This window comes from Stenella coeruleoalba (assembly GCF_951394435.1).
Source record: "Stenella coeruleoalba genome assembly, chromosome: 15".
NCBI classification, from domain to species: domain Eukaryota; kingdom Metazoa; phylum Chordata; class Mammalia; order Artiodactyla; family Delphinidae; genus Stenella; species Stenella coeruleoalba.
Genome location: NC_137161.1, coordinates 68,966,570 through 68,986,274, shown reverse-complemented (window position 1 = coordinate 68,986,274; position 19,705 = coordinate 68,966,570). Strand labels below are relative to the sequence as shown.

Here is a 19,705-nt window from a genome sequence, read left to right as displayed (position 1 = left end):
TAGCTCCACAGATGACTGAAGCAAGTGCAGTTTTATCTGTTCATTTGTTGTCCAAGGCAGGACAATAGTATGTAAAAAAAAAACCCTCAGAAAAGATATTTTATCCACTAAAAAAAAAAAAAAAGACTACTAACAGAAAGATACAGGGTTCTTGGAAGTTAAAAAATATACTACTCTCACCAATTCATAAAAAGCCTCAAGGGACTAAAGAAATAGTCTTTAGAAAAGAAGTAAGAGCAAGTTTCTATGTTCTTTCATTTTCCAGGACACAGGACTCCCCCAAATTTACATCAACAGGAAGAGCAATAATGAAACAAAAAAGAGTTATTTACTAGGTCATTACAGAATTGGACGAGCATCCTTCCTCTTCCTTCAAACTTCCATCCCATTAATATGAATAAATTATATTGATCTTCACCCAGAAAGACTGCCACCTTTTTGCCTTTCTGACAACCATGAAGATTCTTTCCGTTAACCAAATGGTTCTTAACTGGGGGCAGTTTTGCCCCCCGCCACCCCGACATATGGCAGTATACCAAATGGTTACTTGGTTGTCACCACTGGGATAAGGGGGATGCAATGCCGCTGGCTTCTAAGCTGTAGGAGCCAGGGCCACTGTTAACTTTCCACAATGCCCAGGACAGCACCCCCAGCAAGAAGGAGTTATCCAGACCAAAATGTCAGTGGTGCCAAGGTTGAGAAATCATTAACTCTAAATTGCCTAGCACACTTGTAGCCAAAACTTTTACTTTATCTCCCAAGACCTCAGAGACATAAGAAGTTAAAATCTGAAAGCTGAAAACTGGCAGTCTTCTTTATGTTAAACTATCCTAATACTTTACTAGAAAGTAGATGAAATCTCTAACATTTCCCTGTGCCTAATCTGCCTGCACGGTGAAACTAGGGTGTGACATTAAGTTTGACATTTAGCCTGGGGCAAAAATCTCCATAGTTAGAGTCTCTCTGCCACTCTGTCATTATCAGTCTGTCTGGTTCTCTTTCCCAGGGAGTTTGGGTGCAGCCTCACAGTGCCCCTCTGACTGCGGCTGCAGAGAGCCATGACTAATCGGAGTTGGCATGGGAAGGAAGAGCTCAGAGCTTTCCCCACCCCAAACTGGATCAGCAGAGATGTCTTGTGCCTAAGTTCTCTTCATCTCCCCTTGTCCTCCCCACTGCAATACTGTAGTGAGGTCTTCAGAAGATGAAATCTTTTTAACCTTTGTATCTCTAAAAATGTCTATTTGCCTTCATCTTTAAGGAATATTTTCATTTGATGTAAAATCGTTGGTTAACGGTTTTTTCTCTTACCACTTTAAAGATGTTATTCCATTGTCATCTGGTTCTAGTGTTTCCTATTACAAGTCAGCCATCATTCTTATTGTTGCTTTCCTGTATGTGAAGTGCTGTGCTTTTGTTTTTTAGATTTGAAAGCCTCTCACTCTTGTTCCTTCTCTCTCCCTTTTTCTTTTAACTTTTTATTGGGATATAGTTGCATTAGTTTCTACTGTACAGCAAGCGAAGTGGAGTTCCCTGTGCTATACAGCAGGTTTTCATTAGTTATTTGTTTTATACATATTATTTTATATATATCAATCCCAATCTCCCAATTCATTCCACCACCACCCTTCCCCCTTGGTGTCCATACGTTTGTTCTCTACATCTCTGTCTCTATTTCTGACTTGCAAACTGGTTCATCTGTACCATTTTCTAGATTCCACATATATGCGTTAATATACGATATTTGTTTTTCTCTTTCTGACTTCACTCTGTATGACAGTCTCTAGGTCCATCTACTTCTCTACAAATGACCCAATTTCGTTCCTTTTTATGGCTGAGTAATATTCCATTGTATGTATGTACCATATCTTCTTTATCCATTTGTCTGTCGATGGGCATTTAGGTTGCTTCCATGACCTGGCTATTGTAAACAGTGCTGCAATGAACATTGGCGACCTTGATCTTTTTAGGTGTGTTTTTCTTTGTGTTTATCCTGCTTAGAGTTCTCTGAGCTTGGATCAGTGGTTTGATATTGTTCAGTAAATTCGGAAACTTCTCAGCCATTGTTTGTTCAGTATTTCTTCTGTCCTATGTTCTTTCTTTTTTCCCTCAAGCACTCTAATTACATATGTGAAACACTGATATTGTCCCATAGATCTCAGACACTTTGTATCTTAGCTTGGGTAATTTGTTTCGATTTCCAGATCTCTGCTGAAATCCCTCATCTACTCATGCATTCTGTCCATCTTTTCCACTAGCTCCTTTAATGTATTTATCATAGTTGTTCTAAAGTCCCCGCAAGATAATTCCAACATCTTGGCTGTCTTTGGATCTGGTTCTGTTGACTGTATTCCATCTTGATAATGCATACTTTGTTTCTTTCCTGTGGTAAGTTTTGATGTGTGGAAACTGAGAGTGTGTGCCTCTTCTGTCTGGCCATTCGTATGAGGACTCAAGTCAGTCTAGTCTGTTGCTGTGTGACTCCAGGCTTTGTTGTTGCTTTTGATACACTCAGCTCACCACTGACTTCAACTTATTTGAAGGTGGGATGAAAATTTTCCCTCTGGCAGAGCTTGTCTAGCTCAATTTTCTTGCTTATCCCCAAGTTTAGTAGGACTGGTGTGCCTACATCAAGAGAGCTTTCCTCAGCTCTCCTGCCCCTCCCTGTGGTTGAGGACCACTGCCTGATACTCATGTTATGGCCCAAAGTCCTGCAGGTTTCTCTGCTTTCCCCTGCCCTTGAGCAGGCTCTGCATACCTGTGCCTTGGGTGGCTTCAGGGGGGATGTGCCCGCTCTCCCGCTGCCTCCCTCAGAGGTGGACTGCCACCACCTCCCACTCTGTGTGAGGTCCAGAGTACCAGAAGGTTTCTCTGGTTCTCGTGCTTTGCCCTCGGACTTCAGCAGGCCCCTGCACCTGAGCTAAGGTGGGCTCTCCCCCAGCTCTATCACCTTGTGTCCATTCCTCTCATCCCCTCTCTCTTAACCTCACTGCCTTAATGTCCTCTTCTCTATCTAACACCTGTGCTTCGAACTCCAATTCATCTATTAGGCCTCAAAAGCCATTGCTAGTTTCAGAAAACTTTCCTGGTATCTTCAGTCTGCATTAGATGCCCTCCCCTTGCTCTGTAACCATTGGTAACTTAATTAACTTCTCTGTTCCTAGGTTTCTCATCTGTAAGATGTATATAATCATAGTATTGATCTCATCATTATCTTGAGGATTAAATGAGTTAATACTTGTAAAGCACCTGGAAACAAGACGTTAAGAACAGGATCTCTGGAATGAAATTGCCCAGATTCAGAACCTAGCTATGAAACCTTGGGCAAATCACTTCTCTGTTCATCAGTTTCCTCATCTGTACCATGGAGATGATACTCCTTACCCCACAGAGTTATTGTTGTACTTTTAAGGAATTAATTCATTCTTTTTTTTTTTTTTTTTGCTGTGCTGTGCGGCATGAGGCATCTTAGTCCCCTGACCAGGGGTTGAACCCGTGCCGCCTGCAGTGGAAGCTCGAAATCCTAACCACTGGACCACCAGGGAAGTCCCTTTAAGGAATTAATTCTTTTTTTTTTTTTTTTTTTGTGGTATGCGGGCCTCTCACTGTTGTGGCCTCTCCCGTTGCGGAGCACAGGCTCCGGATGTGCAGGCTCAGCGGCCATGGCTCACGGGCCCAGCCGCCCCGCGGCATGTGGGATCTTCCCGGACCAGGGCACGAACCTGTGTCCCCTGCATCGGCAGGCGGACTCTCAACCACTGCGCCACCAGGGAAGCCCAGGAATTAATTCTCAAAAGCACCTAGAACAGTGCTAAAGCACATGGTACAAGCTCAATAAATATTAACCGTGGTGACAATGACAGACAACCACCCCTCTCAGAGTGCCCTGTGCTCCCCCGTCAGAGCATTCACTGCACTGGAGGTAATCGTTTATTTTCCTCGATAGTCCTCGAGCTTGTCAGGGCAGGGGCTGTATCTCTTACTCATAATGGCTCATGGAAGGAAACCCAACAAATATTTGTTCAATGACTAACCACATGGAAAGGTTAGTGGCAAAGTATGCATGACGGCAATCTGCAGTTGGACTCAGTGATGGGCCGCAAGCTCCACTCAATTAACATTTCATTTCAGTACAAGCCTTCTGAGTAAAAGCCTCATTTGAAAAAATCCATTGTTTATTTCGAGTCATCCACAGCATCCTTTCACCCATCAAGCTGTAGTGTTGGAACACTCTTGCCTTTGACCTTCAGAAAAGGGCAAGTGAAGATTGACGGTGTTCTCCACCCAGAATCTATCTGTCATCCCTCAAAAGCAGCTTCACCCCAATTTTCCAGGTGACTGATTTTTCCCTTCATTTTGTGCACCACGCTAATCATGGAACTTTCTGGGCTACATCTGTGATGCGTATTCCTTGTAGAAACCTAAAGGGTCCACACTTATCCAAATTCTCAGTATTATATGCCTTTAAAAAAAATCGATTGTTTATAGAGATGCAGTCCTCTATTTGCAAAGCACAGTTTTGAAGGTTTCAAAATATTCTCTCATTTGCTGTTTTATTGTGGTCTTTTAAAAGTTGTGGGAGATTGTTGATTCAAATATAAATAAAGTGAGATACAGAAGGTCAAGAGTGTGTTTTTAGATCATTTGGTTAGTTTGTGGTACAGCTAGGACCAGCATCTAGCATGAAAATTAATTCAGAGAGACTCAACTTTGGTTAATGATCTTGAAACTGCTCTCTTCTGAGGGTCCAAAGACTTTTGTTTCATTATGTAATTTATTTAATGGGTGTTTGCCTCAGTTTCCACATCCATGAAATAGGGATAATAAAAATTGCCCCATAAGGTACATGTAATATAAGCAAATGAAATAATATATGTGAAAGTGCTTTCATTTTTTTAAAAAAAGAAGAAATAAATGCAAAGTCTTACTTAAGTTTTAATTTAATTTAGTTTTGGAAATCTGGAGATTTAAGTTGGTTATGATCCATGAATTTTAGTTTCTGTGTTTGATTTATTTCTTGACCAGAGAGAACTCCATATTTTATAAATTTTTCTTGAACTTTAAAAAGTGTTTTTCATGTCGTTAGTTGATAGCCAGTGATTCTGCCCTACTATTTCTGTTAAAATAGCAGCATGTCTTTGGCCAGGATAGGACAGTGAGGGCTGGGAATCTGTGTTCTTGTCCGTCTCCCGAATAACTGCAGAGGCCCTCCAGGTGTTCTCCTACCTCCATTCTGCACCCTGCTGTCAGAGTTGTCGTTCTAAAATTCAAATCTGGGTTTCGCCTTGCCACTCCATTGCTGAGAAACCATCAGCGGCTCCCCATTGCCCCCTACTTCCTTAGCAGGCAAAGCCTTTGTTTCAGCCAGGTCCCCTCACCCCGTGCTTTGTGCCCTAGTGCAGGACCGTCTCCAGACCGCTTTCCCCCATGCTCACTGGATGCTCTGTCTTATCTGAGATCTGCTTGGACGGTTTCCCCGTGAAGCCTCTCCCTGCCACGCAATCCATTACTCTTCTCTCTGTGCTCCCACAAGTCTGAACAAACGTGTTTACGTTTCTGTCTTTCCCATCAGCTCTCCAAGGGTGAAGACTGTGGTTCATTTCTCTCCTTTTTTTTCCTCCCCAGTCCTTGACGTTTAGAGAGTGCTCCATGAACATGGGCTGAATGAATGAAGACCTGAAGTATCTTGCAGCAAGTCCGTTCTCAGGTGGTTTCTCCCTGGAGAGTTCTTTGGCCCCTCTGTGAACATGCACCTGAGAGCCACCAGTGCTGGCATTTTTACAGCCTCGTTACCGTCCGTTGTGAGGCTCAGCAGCTTAAGACGTTGATCCTTTGGTGAAGGATTTTGCTAACTCACCACATATTTGGTCTCTAAGTTTCTGTGTACTGTGTGCCTGTGCTTCTCTTTGGTGGCTTCCAGCCCACACAGCATTATCACAACCAACCCTTTGTTTTAATTGACAAGCCTGCCCTGCTCCTGCTGTATAAGTGTGACATAGCTTTTTGTCTTTGTGTGGTCTGGGCTCAGCCGTGACTTCTTCCAGGAGAAGCTACAATAGCTTGATGACTGCAGAAGGGTTTTTCTTAGATAAGACTTACTGCTCTGGATTTATCTGCAGGTGGTTGTTATTTGCTGTAATTCTCAGAAGGGCTAACACTCCATGAACCCTCGCTAGGCACCGGGGAGCAGGTTTATGAGAGAGATAAGTGAAATGGGATAAATGGCGTTACTGTATAACCAGTGAAGTGGTGGTATTATTGTTATTATTATTCCCGTTTTACAGTGGGGGGAGTGGAGCCTCCTGTTTGCAGCTTGCCAGGCGACGGTGCTGGGATTCAAAGTCAGGTCTGTCTGAGTCCAGAGCCCTGACTCTCAGCTCCTACCATGCATGTTCCGTCTCCTTATCCTTTGCCTAAAACGAAACTTAGAATCTGCTATCCATCAGTTTCTTATCCCTCAGCTTACTCTGCCCGAGAAGGCAAGAGAGTAAAGTCACTTGTGAGTCATGCCTATCAGGCCACATCCTGGGCGGTCTTGACCTAGAAGGAGGGCCTCTCTGGCCTGTTATCCAGTGACACTGCAAGCTCTCTCTACTGCCTACCATTTACTGCTGGACCCTCTCTCTACCGTGTCCTGGTACTTACCCTGCCACCTACAGCTACTGGTACTCTGACCCTCTAATGCAGGGGTTCTCAGCCCTGGCTGCACTTTGGAGTGGCCTGGGGAGCTTTAAAAAAAAAAAAAAAAGCCAGGTCCCACCCCCAAAAGTTCTGATTCAGCCATTCTCGGTTGGGGTCCAGCCGTTATTCTTTTTTTTTAACAACTTCACTGAGTTGTTAACAACTTTATATGTCATAAAATTCACCCATTTTAAGTGTACAGTTTAATGATTTTTTTAGCCAATTTACGGAGTCGGGTAACCATCACCACCGTCTGATTTTAGAACAGTGGCATCACCCCATGAGATCCCTCTCGTACCCCTTTATGGCTAATCCCTGTTCTCACCCTTACTCTTGGCTGACTACTAGTCTTCTTTCTGCCTCCACAGATGTGCTTTTTCTGGTCATTTCGTATAGACGGAATCACCTGCATTATTTTGAAAGCCCCCAGGATTGTAATGTGTAGCCATGGTTGAGAACCACTGTTATCTCCTAGTTTTTTACTACTGTTCCCTGGGTTCAGCTGACGGCTACCCACGAGGGCTGTCATTTAGTTTAGCTGTAAGTGAAGTGAGTCCCTCTAAGCGGGACTGAGAATGTAATGATCATTTATAACCTGCTTTCTATGGGAACATGCTTTTCAAAGTCCAAATGTGCTGACGTAGGAAGAAGCCTTTGGAAGGAAGCCTGCACAACCTGTCTTCAGATGTGGAGTGCCTCCCCGCCAGCAGCCCCGGCCCTGAGTCAGAGCCGAGCCCTTGACTTTGTGTGGCTTTGCCTTTGGCACTCTCAATTTAGCTTTTTTGCGTGGCTTCTCAGCTCCTGCTGGCCTTTGGCCTCGCCTGGCGGTGAACAGGACACCCCCCACCCCCTGGAGGTCTCAGCTCCACATGCACTGTCCGCATTGCAGTGCTTTGCGAATTATTTCTCACTATTTTTGCGTGTTTGAGAAAGCTTTGAGATGTCAAACTTAGCTGCCTGCAGGCGCGAGCAAGTACTGTAAATGACTTGAGCAGGCCTGGGAGGGAGGGACTGGGACGTCTGACCGCTGAGGGGAGTCGCACAATGTGCTGGTGGCCGTGAACTTTCTTTCTGACTTTGCCATAAGCAGGAGTCCTCAGTGGAGCTTTTAGACTTAACACAGGGTTACAGCAGGGATAGCAAATAGATTCCATTCCATGTGCCGGAGGGGAAGAAAGCCAACTGACCCAACAAAAAGCTGTGGGATAAGCTTATGGGTGTAGGAAAATGATAAACTCAATTCAATTTATTTTAAAATATAACAGTTCATCTTAGTCATTGATTGGAATTCAAATAATATTACGGAGATTCAGTTAAGATTGATAGGGTTTGTTATTGTTATTTAAAGTAAAAAATAAATATTACTTAGAGCAGCTGTAAATACATGGGTAAAATTCCATCATTTGGGGAAATAAGGTATAGAACTATGAGACATATGCCGCCCATACTATTACCAAAATTCTTTCTACTTGATCATTTTCCCTCTGATAAATGTCCTATTTCTTTTCAGTGTTATGTATGGAGATTTTTTTTTTCCCATACTATCCCTTTAGAGTTCTGTAAATGCTCTTTTAAGGCTTTTTAAATTACTTTGTGGAATGTGTAGCAAATCGATTCATTTATAAAGTGTCAGAGGGTCCTTTATTTTTAAAATCCAATTAAGTAGATTTGCAATTCCTTCCCAGAAACTTAAGAAGACAGCTAATCTAATGAGATAAAACAGGAAAAACTCACTCAGTAGTCCCCTGGCTCACTGTGAAATCAGATGAGTGAATCCAAACTCCCGAGCAAAGGCTCAAGGGGATTTTGTAAACACTTGTAACAGGAGATGACAGTGTTGCACAAAATCTCGTTCCCAGCGGAATGAAATAGACCACTTAGCCGTGGGTCTGGCCGCTGTAATTTCTCTGAGAATGCAAATTCCGGTGCGTGCAGTGCCATGCAGTGTTGTTGCCCCATGTACGATATTGAGAATCCTCAAAAGATTAATCAGAGTTTATCTTACTCATCGAAGATGCATTTAGGTATTTGCAGATAACCAGAATTTAAAATCAGTTTATTAAAAATTCTCTCCAAGTCCCATTTCTTTTTTTTTTTCACTTTAATTGGTATATCAAAGCGAATGTATAAGTGAAAAACCAACAGAACTATGATCTCTTGTGTGAATTTGTAAATTAAAAAACAGCAGCACTGGATCTTGGAGGCATTGGAAGCCCTCGATATTGGATGATAGTACTGGCTTCTGGACCACTAATTTGCATCCCTGGGTAGAGAGTGTACTGAGGGGTAGAAAGATGAGCCCCCAGAGTGACTGAAGGGATTGAAGAGGAATAATCTGATGGAGTCCTAAAAAGCCAGTGTCTGAAATATATGTTGGGAAAGTGCAGAAATCCCCCTTCGAAGTCAGAAGAATTTGTAAGTGATTAAAAAGGATTGGAGTTTCATGGGAAACCGTATTTCACTTGTACATGGATCAGAGGTCAGCAAACTATAACCTGTGGACCAAATCCAGCTGCAGTAGGCTCAGAATGGTTTTTGCATTTTTAAATGGTTGAAAAGAAATCAAAAGAAGAATAATATTTCCTGACATATGAAAATCATGTGAATTCAAATTTCAGTGTCCATAAATAAGGTTTATTGGAACCCACCCAGGTTCATTCATTTTTATATTGTCCCTGGCTGCTTTTGTGCTACATGGCACAGCTGAGTAATTGCAGCAGAGACCATATGGCCTGCAAGCCTAAAATATTTATTATTTAGTCTTTCCAGAAAAAGTGTGTGATGCCTGACACAGACAATTGTATTTATTTACATCCTGTCCTGAAATATGTTTATAAGTAGGAATCAGGAAGAAAACAATCGTTATAATATGTGTTTGGAGGGGGGGACGTGGGTGGGTGGAAGCGGGTAGGCGGAACAGAAACATAATTTCTGACTTTTCTCTGTCACCAGCGTCACCAGCGCTGGGCTCTGCCTCCACGTTTGAACAATAGTGGCCGAGCCAGCCACCCCCATTCATTTTAGCAGCTGCTTCTCAAACACGAGGCAGAGAAAATACACCTCCAGACCAGCCTCACACACCAGTTCTCAGAGTGATTCTCAAAAGCCTGCTGGCCTGGTTTGCACCACATGCTGTGAGCATCACTGCTACAGACCCCCGGGTGGTCAAACTTTTCCTGTAAACGAGCAGCTGGTATTTTGAGCTCTGCAGACCACACGGTCTCTGTTGCGACAATTCAACTTCTCTGCTGTAGTGAAAACAGCCATAGATAATACATCAACAAGTCAGCCTGGCCGGGCCCTGAGAAAACTGGACTTGTGCACACTGAAAGCTGAATTTCATGTAATTTTTACATGTGACAAAATATTATTTATCTATTTGGATTTCTTTCAACCATTTAAAAATAAAACTCTCTTAGCTTGCTGGCTAAACAAAAATAGGCAGTGAACTGGATTTGACCAGCAGGCCATAGTTTACTGACCCCTGGTCATAGAGATGGTTTACTTTCTGTGTTTCTTTTCATGAAAGAAAGATGAATTTTGGAAGACAATATCACGTTTTAATTGTAGTCATCGTGGATTTTACGGTGGAAGGCAAATCTGTATTTATATTGTATGGCTGCTTTTCTGCCTTAGTGTTACTGAGTTTTTTTTCCTTGCTATCTCTTTTGAAATCTAGAAAATTCTTTTTCTCAAACCTTTCTCTGTCATAGTGACAGCCATTTACTTTGTCATTCGTTCATTCAGTGTATATTTACTAAGCGCCTACTGTGTGGCAGGCAGGGGCTAAGCTAGGTACTGGCGGAGGGGTGATGCTAAGATAGACCTGGGCCCTGCCCCCAGGGAGCTCTGTTGAGCAGGGATGAGGTCAGTAATACTCAGTGCTTGGAAGACCACAGAGTGCATTGAAGATGTGGACTTGAGCGTTTATTTCCATGGCTCCCATGGTACATGGTTTAAACAGATGTCTGTGCCCTGGGAAGCAGAATGGCAGTTCACGATAGTGGCGTCTGGCATTGAGTGTCGTGATGGCAGAAACTCCTCCAGAAATCAGTCCACGTTTAGAGATGGAAATTATCAGCCCCAATTGGAAATTTTCCTTTGATCCTGTCTCCTCACTTGAGCATTTCTGGAAAAGATGAACACATCACGACCCGCACAGCACTGCTGCTTTTAGGCTTTGGGAATTAGGAGGAAAAAATCTTACGCTTTACCAGAAAGTGATAAATAAATTAAAAATCCTGCCTGATGTAAGCCTTGCTTGAATGACTAGTGAAATTGCACAGCAACTTGCATAGGAAAAAACAACCCCCAGAGTAAAATGGCGAGTGGGAAGTGCCTTCCTGCTTTGTATTGTTTTTCCAGTTACAGACAGGAAACATCAAGTGTGTTTTCAAGCATGGAACATTGGACACAAAGAAAGCTCTGACAAAGCAGAAAAAAAAAACATATGCAAAAAGTTTAGGTCTGTGTAGCAAAATGTTTGATTGAAAACAATCCAGTTTAGTAAGTATTGTTTTTATGATTGGATCACCTTGTCTTGATAAGTTCAATCTCAGTAAAACCAAGTTTCTTTGGCTTAGGTAAATGGCTTTTAAATGGGGACCTTGGCTGGTATCCTGAATGCTAATTGCCGAACTTTCCTTAGGTAAAAATTCCACATCTCTGGTAAAGATGAATGTTCCAAAACACTTCAGCATAGAAAGGGCTGAGCCTTGGATGAGTCACAGTGATGAGGGAAGTCAGGTCATTTGGACCGCATATTGGGGGAGGTGGGGACATTGATGGTTCCCTAAAATTAAGATGGGGATAACACAGGCCATTGGGGGAATTTTTGTGTGAAGGAGCTACCCCAATTTGTATATTACATTCCACAATCGTGATTTGTAACTTAAAAGTAATCTTTCCTAGATATCCCATATTCATGGATTGGAAGAATTAGTATTGTTAAACTGTCCATACTACTCAATCTATAGATTCAGTATAGTCACATCAAAATTCCAATGGCATTTTTCACAGAAATAGAAAAAAGACTCCTCAAATTCATATGGGACCACAAAAGACCCCTAAATAGCTAAAGCAATACTGAGTAAGAACAAAGCTGAAGGCATCACACGTCCTGATTTCAAACTATATTATGAAGCTACAATAATCAAAGCAGTATGGCACTGGGATAAAAACAGACACATAGGCCAATGAAACAGAATAGAGAGCCCAGAAATAAACCCACACATATATGGTCAATTAATCTTCGACAAGGGCATCAGGAATACACAATAGGGAAAGGATAGTCTATTTGAAATGTTGTTGGAAAAAATCGATATACATATGCAAAAGAATGAAACTGGACTCTACCTTATACCGCTCACAAAAGTTAGCTTGAAATGGATTAAAGACTTAAATATAAAACCTGAAACCATAAAGGTCCTAGAAGAAAATAGGGGAAAAACTCGTTGATATTGGTCTTGGCAATAGTTTCATATATATGACACTCAAAGCACTGACAACAAAGGCAAAATAAACAAATGGGGCTATATCAAACTAAAAAGCTTCAGCACAGCTAAGGAAACAGTCTACAAAATGAAAAGGCATCTATTGGAATGGCAGAAAACGTTTGCAAACCATATATCTAAGGGGTTAATATCCAAAATATATATATATAATTCAGTAGTAAACTCATATAATGCAATAGCAAAAAAACCAAATAACCTGATTAAAAAATGGTCAAAGGACCTAAATAGACATTTATCCAGTGAAAACACTTTTCCATATGGCCAACAGGTAATTGGAACCCTTTTGCATTGTTGGTGGTGTAAATTGGTACAGCCATTAAGGAAAACAGTATGGAGGTTCCTCAAAAAATAAAAATAGAACTACCATATGATCCAGCAATCCCACTTCTGGGTATATATCCAAAGGAAGTGAAATCAGTATTTCAAAGAGATATCTGGGCTCCCATGGTCGTTGTAGCATAGTCACGGTAGCTAAGATACAGAAACAACCTAAGTGTCTGTCAACGATGGATGGATAGATAAAGAAGTTGTATACACACACACACACACACACACACACACACACACACACACACAGGAACATTATTCAGCCGTGAGAAAGAAGGAAATCAGGAAATCCTGCCATTTGCAACACATGGATGACATTATGAAGGACATTATGCTAAGTGAAATAAACCAGACAGAGAAAGACAAATACTATATGATCTCACTTATATGTGAAATCTTAAAAAAAAAAAAAAAAAGTCAAACTCATGGAAACAGAGTAGAATGGTGGTTACCAGGGACTGGGGAATCAGGGAAATGGGGAGATGCTAGTCAAAGGGTATAAGCCTTCAGTTATAAGATGAATAAATTCTGGGGATCTAATGTACAGCATGGCGACTAGAGTTAATAATACATACTTGACATCTGTTAAGAGAGTAGATCTTAAGCATTCTCACAACTATAACAAAAAAGGTAATGGACGGGGCTTCCCTGGTGGCGCAGTGGTTGAGAGTCCGCCTGCTGATGCAGGGGACACGGGTTCGTGCCCCGGTCCGGGCAGATCCCACATGCCGCGGAGCAGCTAGGCGCGTGAGCCATGGCCGCTGAGCCTGCGCGTCCAGAGCCTGTGCTCCGCAACGGGAGAGACCACAACAGTGAGAGGTCCGCATACAGCAAAAAAAAAAAAAAAAAAAAAAGGTAATGGATGTGTTCATTAACCTGATTGTGGTAGTCATTTCACAATGTATATGTAAGTCAAATCATCACACTGTATACTTTAAATATATACAGTTTTTTTTGTTTGTTTGTTTGTTTGTTTTGTGGTACGCGGGCCTCTTACTGTTGTGGCCTCTCCTGTTGCGGCGCACAGGCTCCGGACGCGCAGGTTCAGCGGCCATGGCTCACGGGCCCAGCCGCTCCGCAGCATGTGGGATCTTCCCGGACCGGGGCACGAACCCATGTCCCCTGTATCGGCAGGCGGACTCTCAACCACTGTGCCACCAGGGAAGTCCAAATATATACAGTTTTATTTGTCAATTATACTTCAGTAAAGCTGGGGAGAAAATAATCTTTCTTGATATTTGTCTTTCTGTGACTTACTTCACTGAAATTATTTAAAATTGCCTATAATCAGGAAAGATTATTTTCCCCCCAGCTTTACTGATGTATAATTGGCAAATAAAACTGTACCTCATTGCAGTTTTTATTTGCAGCTGAGCATAGTAGTGCCTATGGACTTTTTGATTTTTCCAAAGTTAATTCTTGCTTTCTTTTTATATTGGCTTTGTTTTCTTTGTGGCTGTCTCAGTGCTATGCTCATATAACTGACTCTCAAAAAAAAAAACCCCTGATTTGTATTACTTGCATTTGTTTGCATTGTATTAGATTTTTTTCATTTCATGTTACCAGTGTGAGGTCACTGAACAAGGAGCTGGGATGAGATGCACAGAGTTGGTCCTCCTGGACCACTGAGCTGTTACGAAGTCATACCTGCTAAGCACCCTCATTGGGATTTTATTTTATCTTATTAATTAATTAATTAATTTTTAATTGAAGTATAGTTGGTTTACAGTGTTGTGTTAATTTCTGATTTATAGCAAAGTGATTCAGTTACACATACACATATATATATCCTTTTCCATTATGGTTTATTATAAGATATTGAATATAGTTTCCTGTGCTATACAGTAGGACCTTGTTGTTTATCTATTTTATATATAGTAGTTTGTCCCTGTTAATCCCAAACTCCTACTAATTTATTCCTTCTTCCCTCTTCCCCTGTGGTAACCATAAGTTTGTTTTCTATGTCTGTGAATCTGTTTCTGTTTTGTAAGTAAGTTCATTTGAATCATATTCTAGATTCCACATATAGGTGATATCATATGATATTTGTCCTTCTCCGTCTGACTTTCTTCACTTAGTATGGTAATCTCTAGGTCCATCCAGGTTGCTGCAAGTGACATTACTGTATTCTTTTGTATGGCTGAGTAATATTCCATTGTTTATATATACCACGTCTTCTTTATTCATTTGTTGATGGACACTTATGTTGCTTCCATGTCTTGCCTATTGTAAATAGTGCTGCAGTGAATATTGGGATACATATATCTTTTTGAATTACAATTTTGTCTGGAATATATGCCCAGGAGTGGGATTGCTGGATCATATGATAACTCTAGTTTTAGTTTTTAAGGAACCTCCGTACTGTTTTCCATAGTGGAAACTTACATTCCCACCAACAGTGTAGGAGGGGCCCCTTTTCTCCACACCCTCTCCAGCATTTGTTATTTGTAGACCTTTTAATGATAGCCATTCTGACCAGTGTGGTGGTACCTCATTGTAGTTTTGATTTGCATTTCCCTAACAGTTAGCAATGTTGAGCATCTTTTCATGTGCCCACTGGCCATCTGTACCACATTGGGATTTTGAAACTAAGTTTTCCTCTTCTATTTTAAAAATTTTGTTTCAAAAGAGGACGTATTTGCTCTGAATCTATTCTTTTGAACTTGTGAATATTTTAATAGGCCTTGGTACTCTTCTCTGTGTATACTTATACCTACAGAAGGAGATCTCAGAGTGCTGTCAGAGGTGCCCAGGGCCCTATCCAGACCTTTGGGTTCTGGCCAGTGAAGACAAGGTGAAAATTACATAGTCCAGTGGTGGTACTTTGCTTGAGGAGTGGCAAGGCTGTTGATCGAGAGGGGGTAGTGGTGAAGCTATGGCGGTCTCATGCCAGCTCTGTCCCTGCTAGGCCAACTGTCAGACTTCTTTCTGAGGCTGCTTGCTTGAGCTTATAGTCAGCTGGGGCCCTGCTCCACTTCCCTAACTGGCGTGACTGCCTGGGTTTGGTGCTTCAGCAGTGCCTGGCACCACGTGTGCCAAGCGAGGGCTGGGATGGCATATTGGCTTGCTGCTTGCAGAACTTGTTCATAGAGTTGAGAGTTGACCTCTTCTGGAAGCTGGAACCTCGACCTCATCTCCAGGCTGGGCTCCTCTGGACCTGGGAGGTATTTGAGTCAGGTCAGAGTTCCAGTTTCCTGCAGAAACCAATGAGTGAGCCACTCCTGTAGGCATCTCCAAGTTAACTGGGGCACTGCTGTGACGACCAGTATTGGAATTCTCTGTGCCAACGCCTGGGTTTAACTTGACGTGCCGTCACTCAAGTGTGGGCTGGGGGTGGGGGCCACCATACTTGTTGCGTCTCGTGCTGCTCTGAGCCTAGCAGTGTTTTGAGGTCATTCTAGGGGATCCCACCATTTTTGGGCCAAATGGCTTTTCCTTCTCTTGCGTTGGTTCATGGGCAAGATCATGCAGCCTTCCATGGCGCAGTGTATCTGATAAAAAGGCTTCAAATTTCCTGGTTCGCTGATGCTCTTCCTTCCCCCCTCCTTCAATGATCAGAACTGAAACAGTTTTTTTCTTTTTCCTTTAAAAATTTCCTGGTTCGTTTCAATGGGAATTTGGTAGGGAATGTTAAATGACTTGGTTTAAATCACTATTTGAGCCAGAAATCCAAAATGTCACTTTGTAGTGATTCTGGGTATAACATTGTGTGGCAACAATGCTGCCTTTTTGGACTGTGGAGAAAAAGTCTTTGTAAAAAATGATCGTGATCTGGCAGCTGAGGCTCCAACAGCTCAGAATGCTCTGCCAGTTGGAATGGGCATCATCAGAAAATCACACCAGTCCCTGCCCCACCTCACACCAGTTAGAATGGGCATCGTCAGAAAATCTACAAACAACAAATGCTGGAGAGGGTGTGGAGAAAAGGGAACCCTCTTGCACTGTTGGTGGGAATGTAAATTGATACCGCCACTATGGAGAACAGTATGGAGGTTCCTTAAAAAACTAAAAATAGAACTAAAAACTAAAAATAGATTGTTGGCTGCCACATGGATCTTCTAGAAAGGTCCTTGAAGTCCACAGGAGTTCTGAAGCATAGATAAGGGAAAGTTGTGAAAATACTTTGGTTTTTCTTGTTTGTTTTGTTTTTTGCGGTATGCGGGCCTCTCACTGTTGTGGCCTCTCCCGTTGTGGAGCAAAGTCTCTGGACACGCAGGCTCAGCGGCCATGGCTCACGGGCCCAGCCGCTCCACGGCATGTGGGATCTTCCCGGACCGGGGCACGAACCCGTGTCCTCTGCATCGGCAGGCGGACTCTCAACCACTGCGCCACCAGGGAAGCCCCACTTTGTTTCTTTTGAAAATAAAGATGAGATAGCTGAAGGAAGGAAGACTCAATTGTTGTTACTCATTGCATAACGTTTCTGGATTTGTGACAGACTTGTTTGCTGTGAAACTCAGAAATGGTCATTTGAAGAACTGAAGTTTAATTTTCTCTAGAGCAGTCTTTTCTCAAAGTGTGGTCTACAGGCCTCCTGCCATGGAATTCTGGGCAGGGAGGGGCTTGTTAAAAATGCAGGGTCTCACACACCTATGGTCAACTAGTCTATGACAAAAGAGGCAAGGATATACAATGGGAAAAGACAGACTCTTCAATAAGTGGTGTTGGGAAAACTGGGCAGCTGCATGTAAAAGAATGAAATTAGAACACTCCCTAACACCATACACAAAAATAAACTGAAAATGGATTAGAGACCTAAATGTAAGACCGGTCGCTATAAAACTCTTAGAGGAAAATGTAGGAAGAACACTCTTTGACATTAATCAAAGCAAGATCTTTTTTGATCCACCTCCTAGAGTAATGGAAATAAAAATAAACAAATGGGACCTAATAAAACTTAAAAGCTTTTGCACAGCAAAGGAAACCATAAACAAAATGAAAAGACAACCCTCAGAATAGGAGAAAATATTTGCAAACGAATCAACGGACAAAGGATTGATCTCCAAAATATATAAACAGCTCATGCAGCTCAATATTAAAAAAACAAACAACCCAATCCAAAAATGGGCAGAAGACCTAAACAGACATTTCTCCAAAGAAGACATACAGATGGCCAAGAAGCACATGAAAAGCTGCTCAACATCACTAATCATTAGAGAAATGCAAATCAAAACTACAATGAGGTACCACCTCACACCAGTTAGAATGGGCATCATCAGAAAATCTACAAACAACAAATGCTGGAAAGGGTGTGGAGAAAGGGGACCCTCTTGCACTGTTGGTGGGAATGTAAATTGATACAGCCACTATGGAGAACAGTATGGAGGTTCCTTAAAAAACTAAAAATAGAACTACCATATGACCCAGCAATCCCACTACTGGGCATATACCCAGAGAAAACTATAATTCAGAAAGACACATGCACTCCAATGTTCACTGCAGCACTATTTACAATAGCCATGTCATGGACGCAACCTAAATGCCCATCAACAGACAAATGGATAAAGAAGATGTGGCACATATATACGATGGAATATTACTCAGCCATAAAAAGGAACGAAATTGGGTCATTTGTAGAGACGTGGATGGATCTAGAGACTGTCATACAGAATGAAGTCAGAAAGAGAAAAATAAATATCATATACTAACGCATATATGTGGAACCTAGAAAAATGGTACAGATCAACTGGTTTGCAGGGCAGAAATAGAGATGCAGATGTAGAGAACAAACGTATGGACACCAAGGGGGAAAGCGGCGGGAGGTGGGGGTGGTGGTGTGATGAATTGGGAGATTGGGATTGACGTGTATATGTTGATGTGTATAAAATTGATGACTAATAAGAACCTGCTGTATAAAAAAATTAATAAAATTCAAAAAAAATGCAGGGTCTCACTCCAGACCTATGGAATTAGAAACTCTTGAGGTGAGACCAGGAAAATGGCATTTTAAGACAGCACATCCTCCCCCAACTCCCTGGTGGGTCTGTGCATGCCCAAGTTTGAGAACCACTGGTCTCAATCATTTGTTCTTGTTTTGGGGTGCTATTCTCTGCAAACTTTCTTTTTTTTTTTTTAATAAATTTATTTATTTTTGGCTGTGTTGGGTCTTTGTTGCTGCACACAGCTTTCTCTAGTTGCGGAGAGCGGGGGCTACTCTTCACTGTGGTGTGCGGGCTTCTCTTGTTGCACAGCATGGGCTCTAGGGCACATGGGCTTCAGTAGTTGCAGTGCACAGGCTCAGTAGTTGTGACACACGGGCTTAGTTGCTCTGTGGCATGTGGGATCTTCCCAGACCAGGGCTCAAACCTGTGTCTCCTGCATTGGCAGGTGGATTCTTAACCACTGTGCTACCAGGGAAGCCCCTCATTTGTTTTTTTTCTTTGGTTTTTTCTTAAGTTGCCCTCTGATATAAAAATTGGTAAAATTTGTCCCCTTGTGATCATTCATTTCTGTCTGTTTTGTTTTAAACTCCAGGACAATAATTACTCGATTTCATGAGTTGCTTTTTATTTCTGAATGTCTGATTTTGAACTTTTCATTTTTCCCACAGAGCCGAGAAAACAGAAGTCCTCAGTGAAGATCTGTTACAGGTAACAAAAGAAAGACTTTTAAAAGTGCTCTGTTTAAACAACAACAGCAACAAAAACCCATAGGAAGAACTGAAGCTTATGGTTCTTTGCTTTTTTTTTGGGTTTTGCCTGAAACAGAATTAGTGTGATTAGCATGGTTTTGAGCAGGAAAAAAGAGCAGTTGAGTTGTGCGGTGATCAAAAGGGGATCTGAAACTTGGGTGTCATGTTATGAAGTTCAGATGGAGCTAGTCCTGCGTTCAAGTGCCAGGTGTTGGGGTGAGCACAGGGGAGGAGCCTGGCTGGCCCGGCCGGTCCACTGGCACTGTGGCCTGGTCATGCGTCCTGGGCAGGCTGCTGCGCTGGCGACCTTGATGGGACAGGCTCTGCCAGCTGCGGCAGTGGCCCCACTGGTTCCAACCTAGATTTCAAGTTTTTTGCTCCCTTTTATGCTTCTTCCCTAAAAGTGACCTAAGTTGGGTCCTGAAGGACTCAGAGTCTCAGTGACAGTGACCAGATCTCAGAACCCCCTAGGGGCCCTAGTGTGGCCTCACACCAATGGGCCAGACTTTCCTTTCCATAGGGAGGGGCGTTTCCTGCTGGGGACCTTAGCCAGGGC

The 19,705-nt window shown here is 42.4% G+C and overlaps 1 protein-coding gene across 2 annotated transcripts in view; it reads left to right on the top strand.

Annotated features, from left to right (window-relative positions):
- Nucleotides 1-19,705, top strand: part of ARHGAP17 (Rho GTPase activating protein 17) — an 89,641-nt gene that overhangs the window by 16,648 nt on the left and 53,288 nt on the right. For both annotated transcript variants that reach the window (XM_079944084.1, XM_079944083.1), the window contains exon 2: nucleotides 19,069-19,108. In XM_079944084.1, coding sequence (XP_079800210.1) covers nucleotides 19,069-19,108 — 40 coding nt within the window. The remainder of the gene's footprint in view (nucleotides 1-19,068; nucleotides 19,109-19,705) is intronic.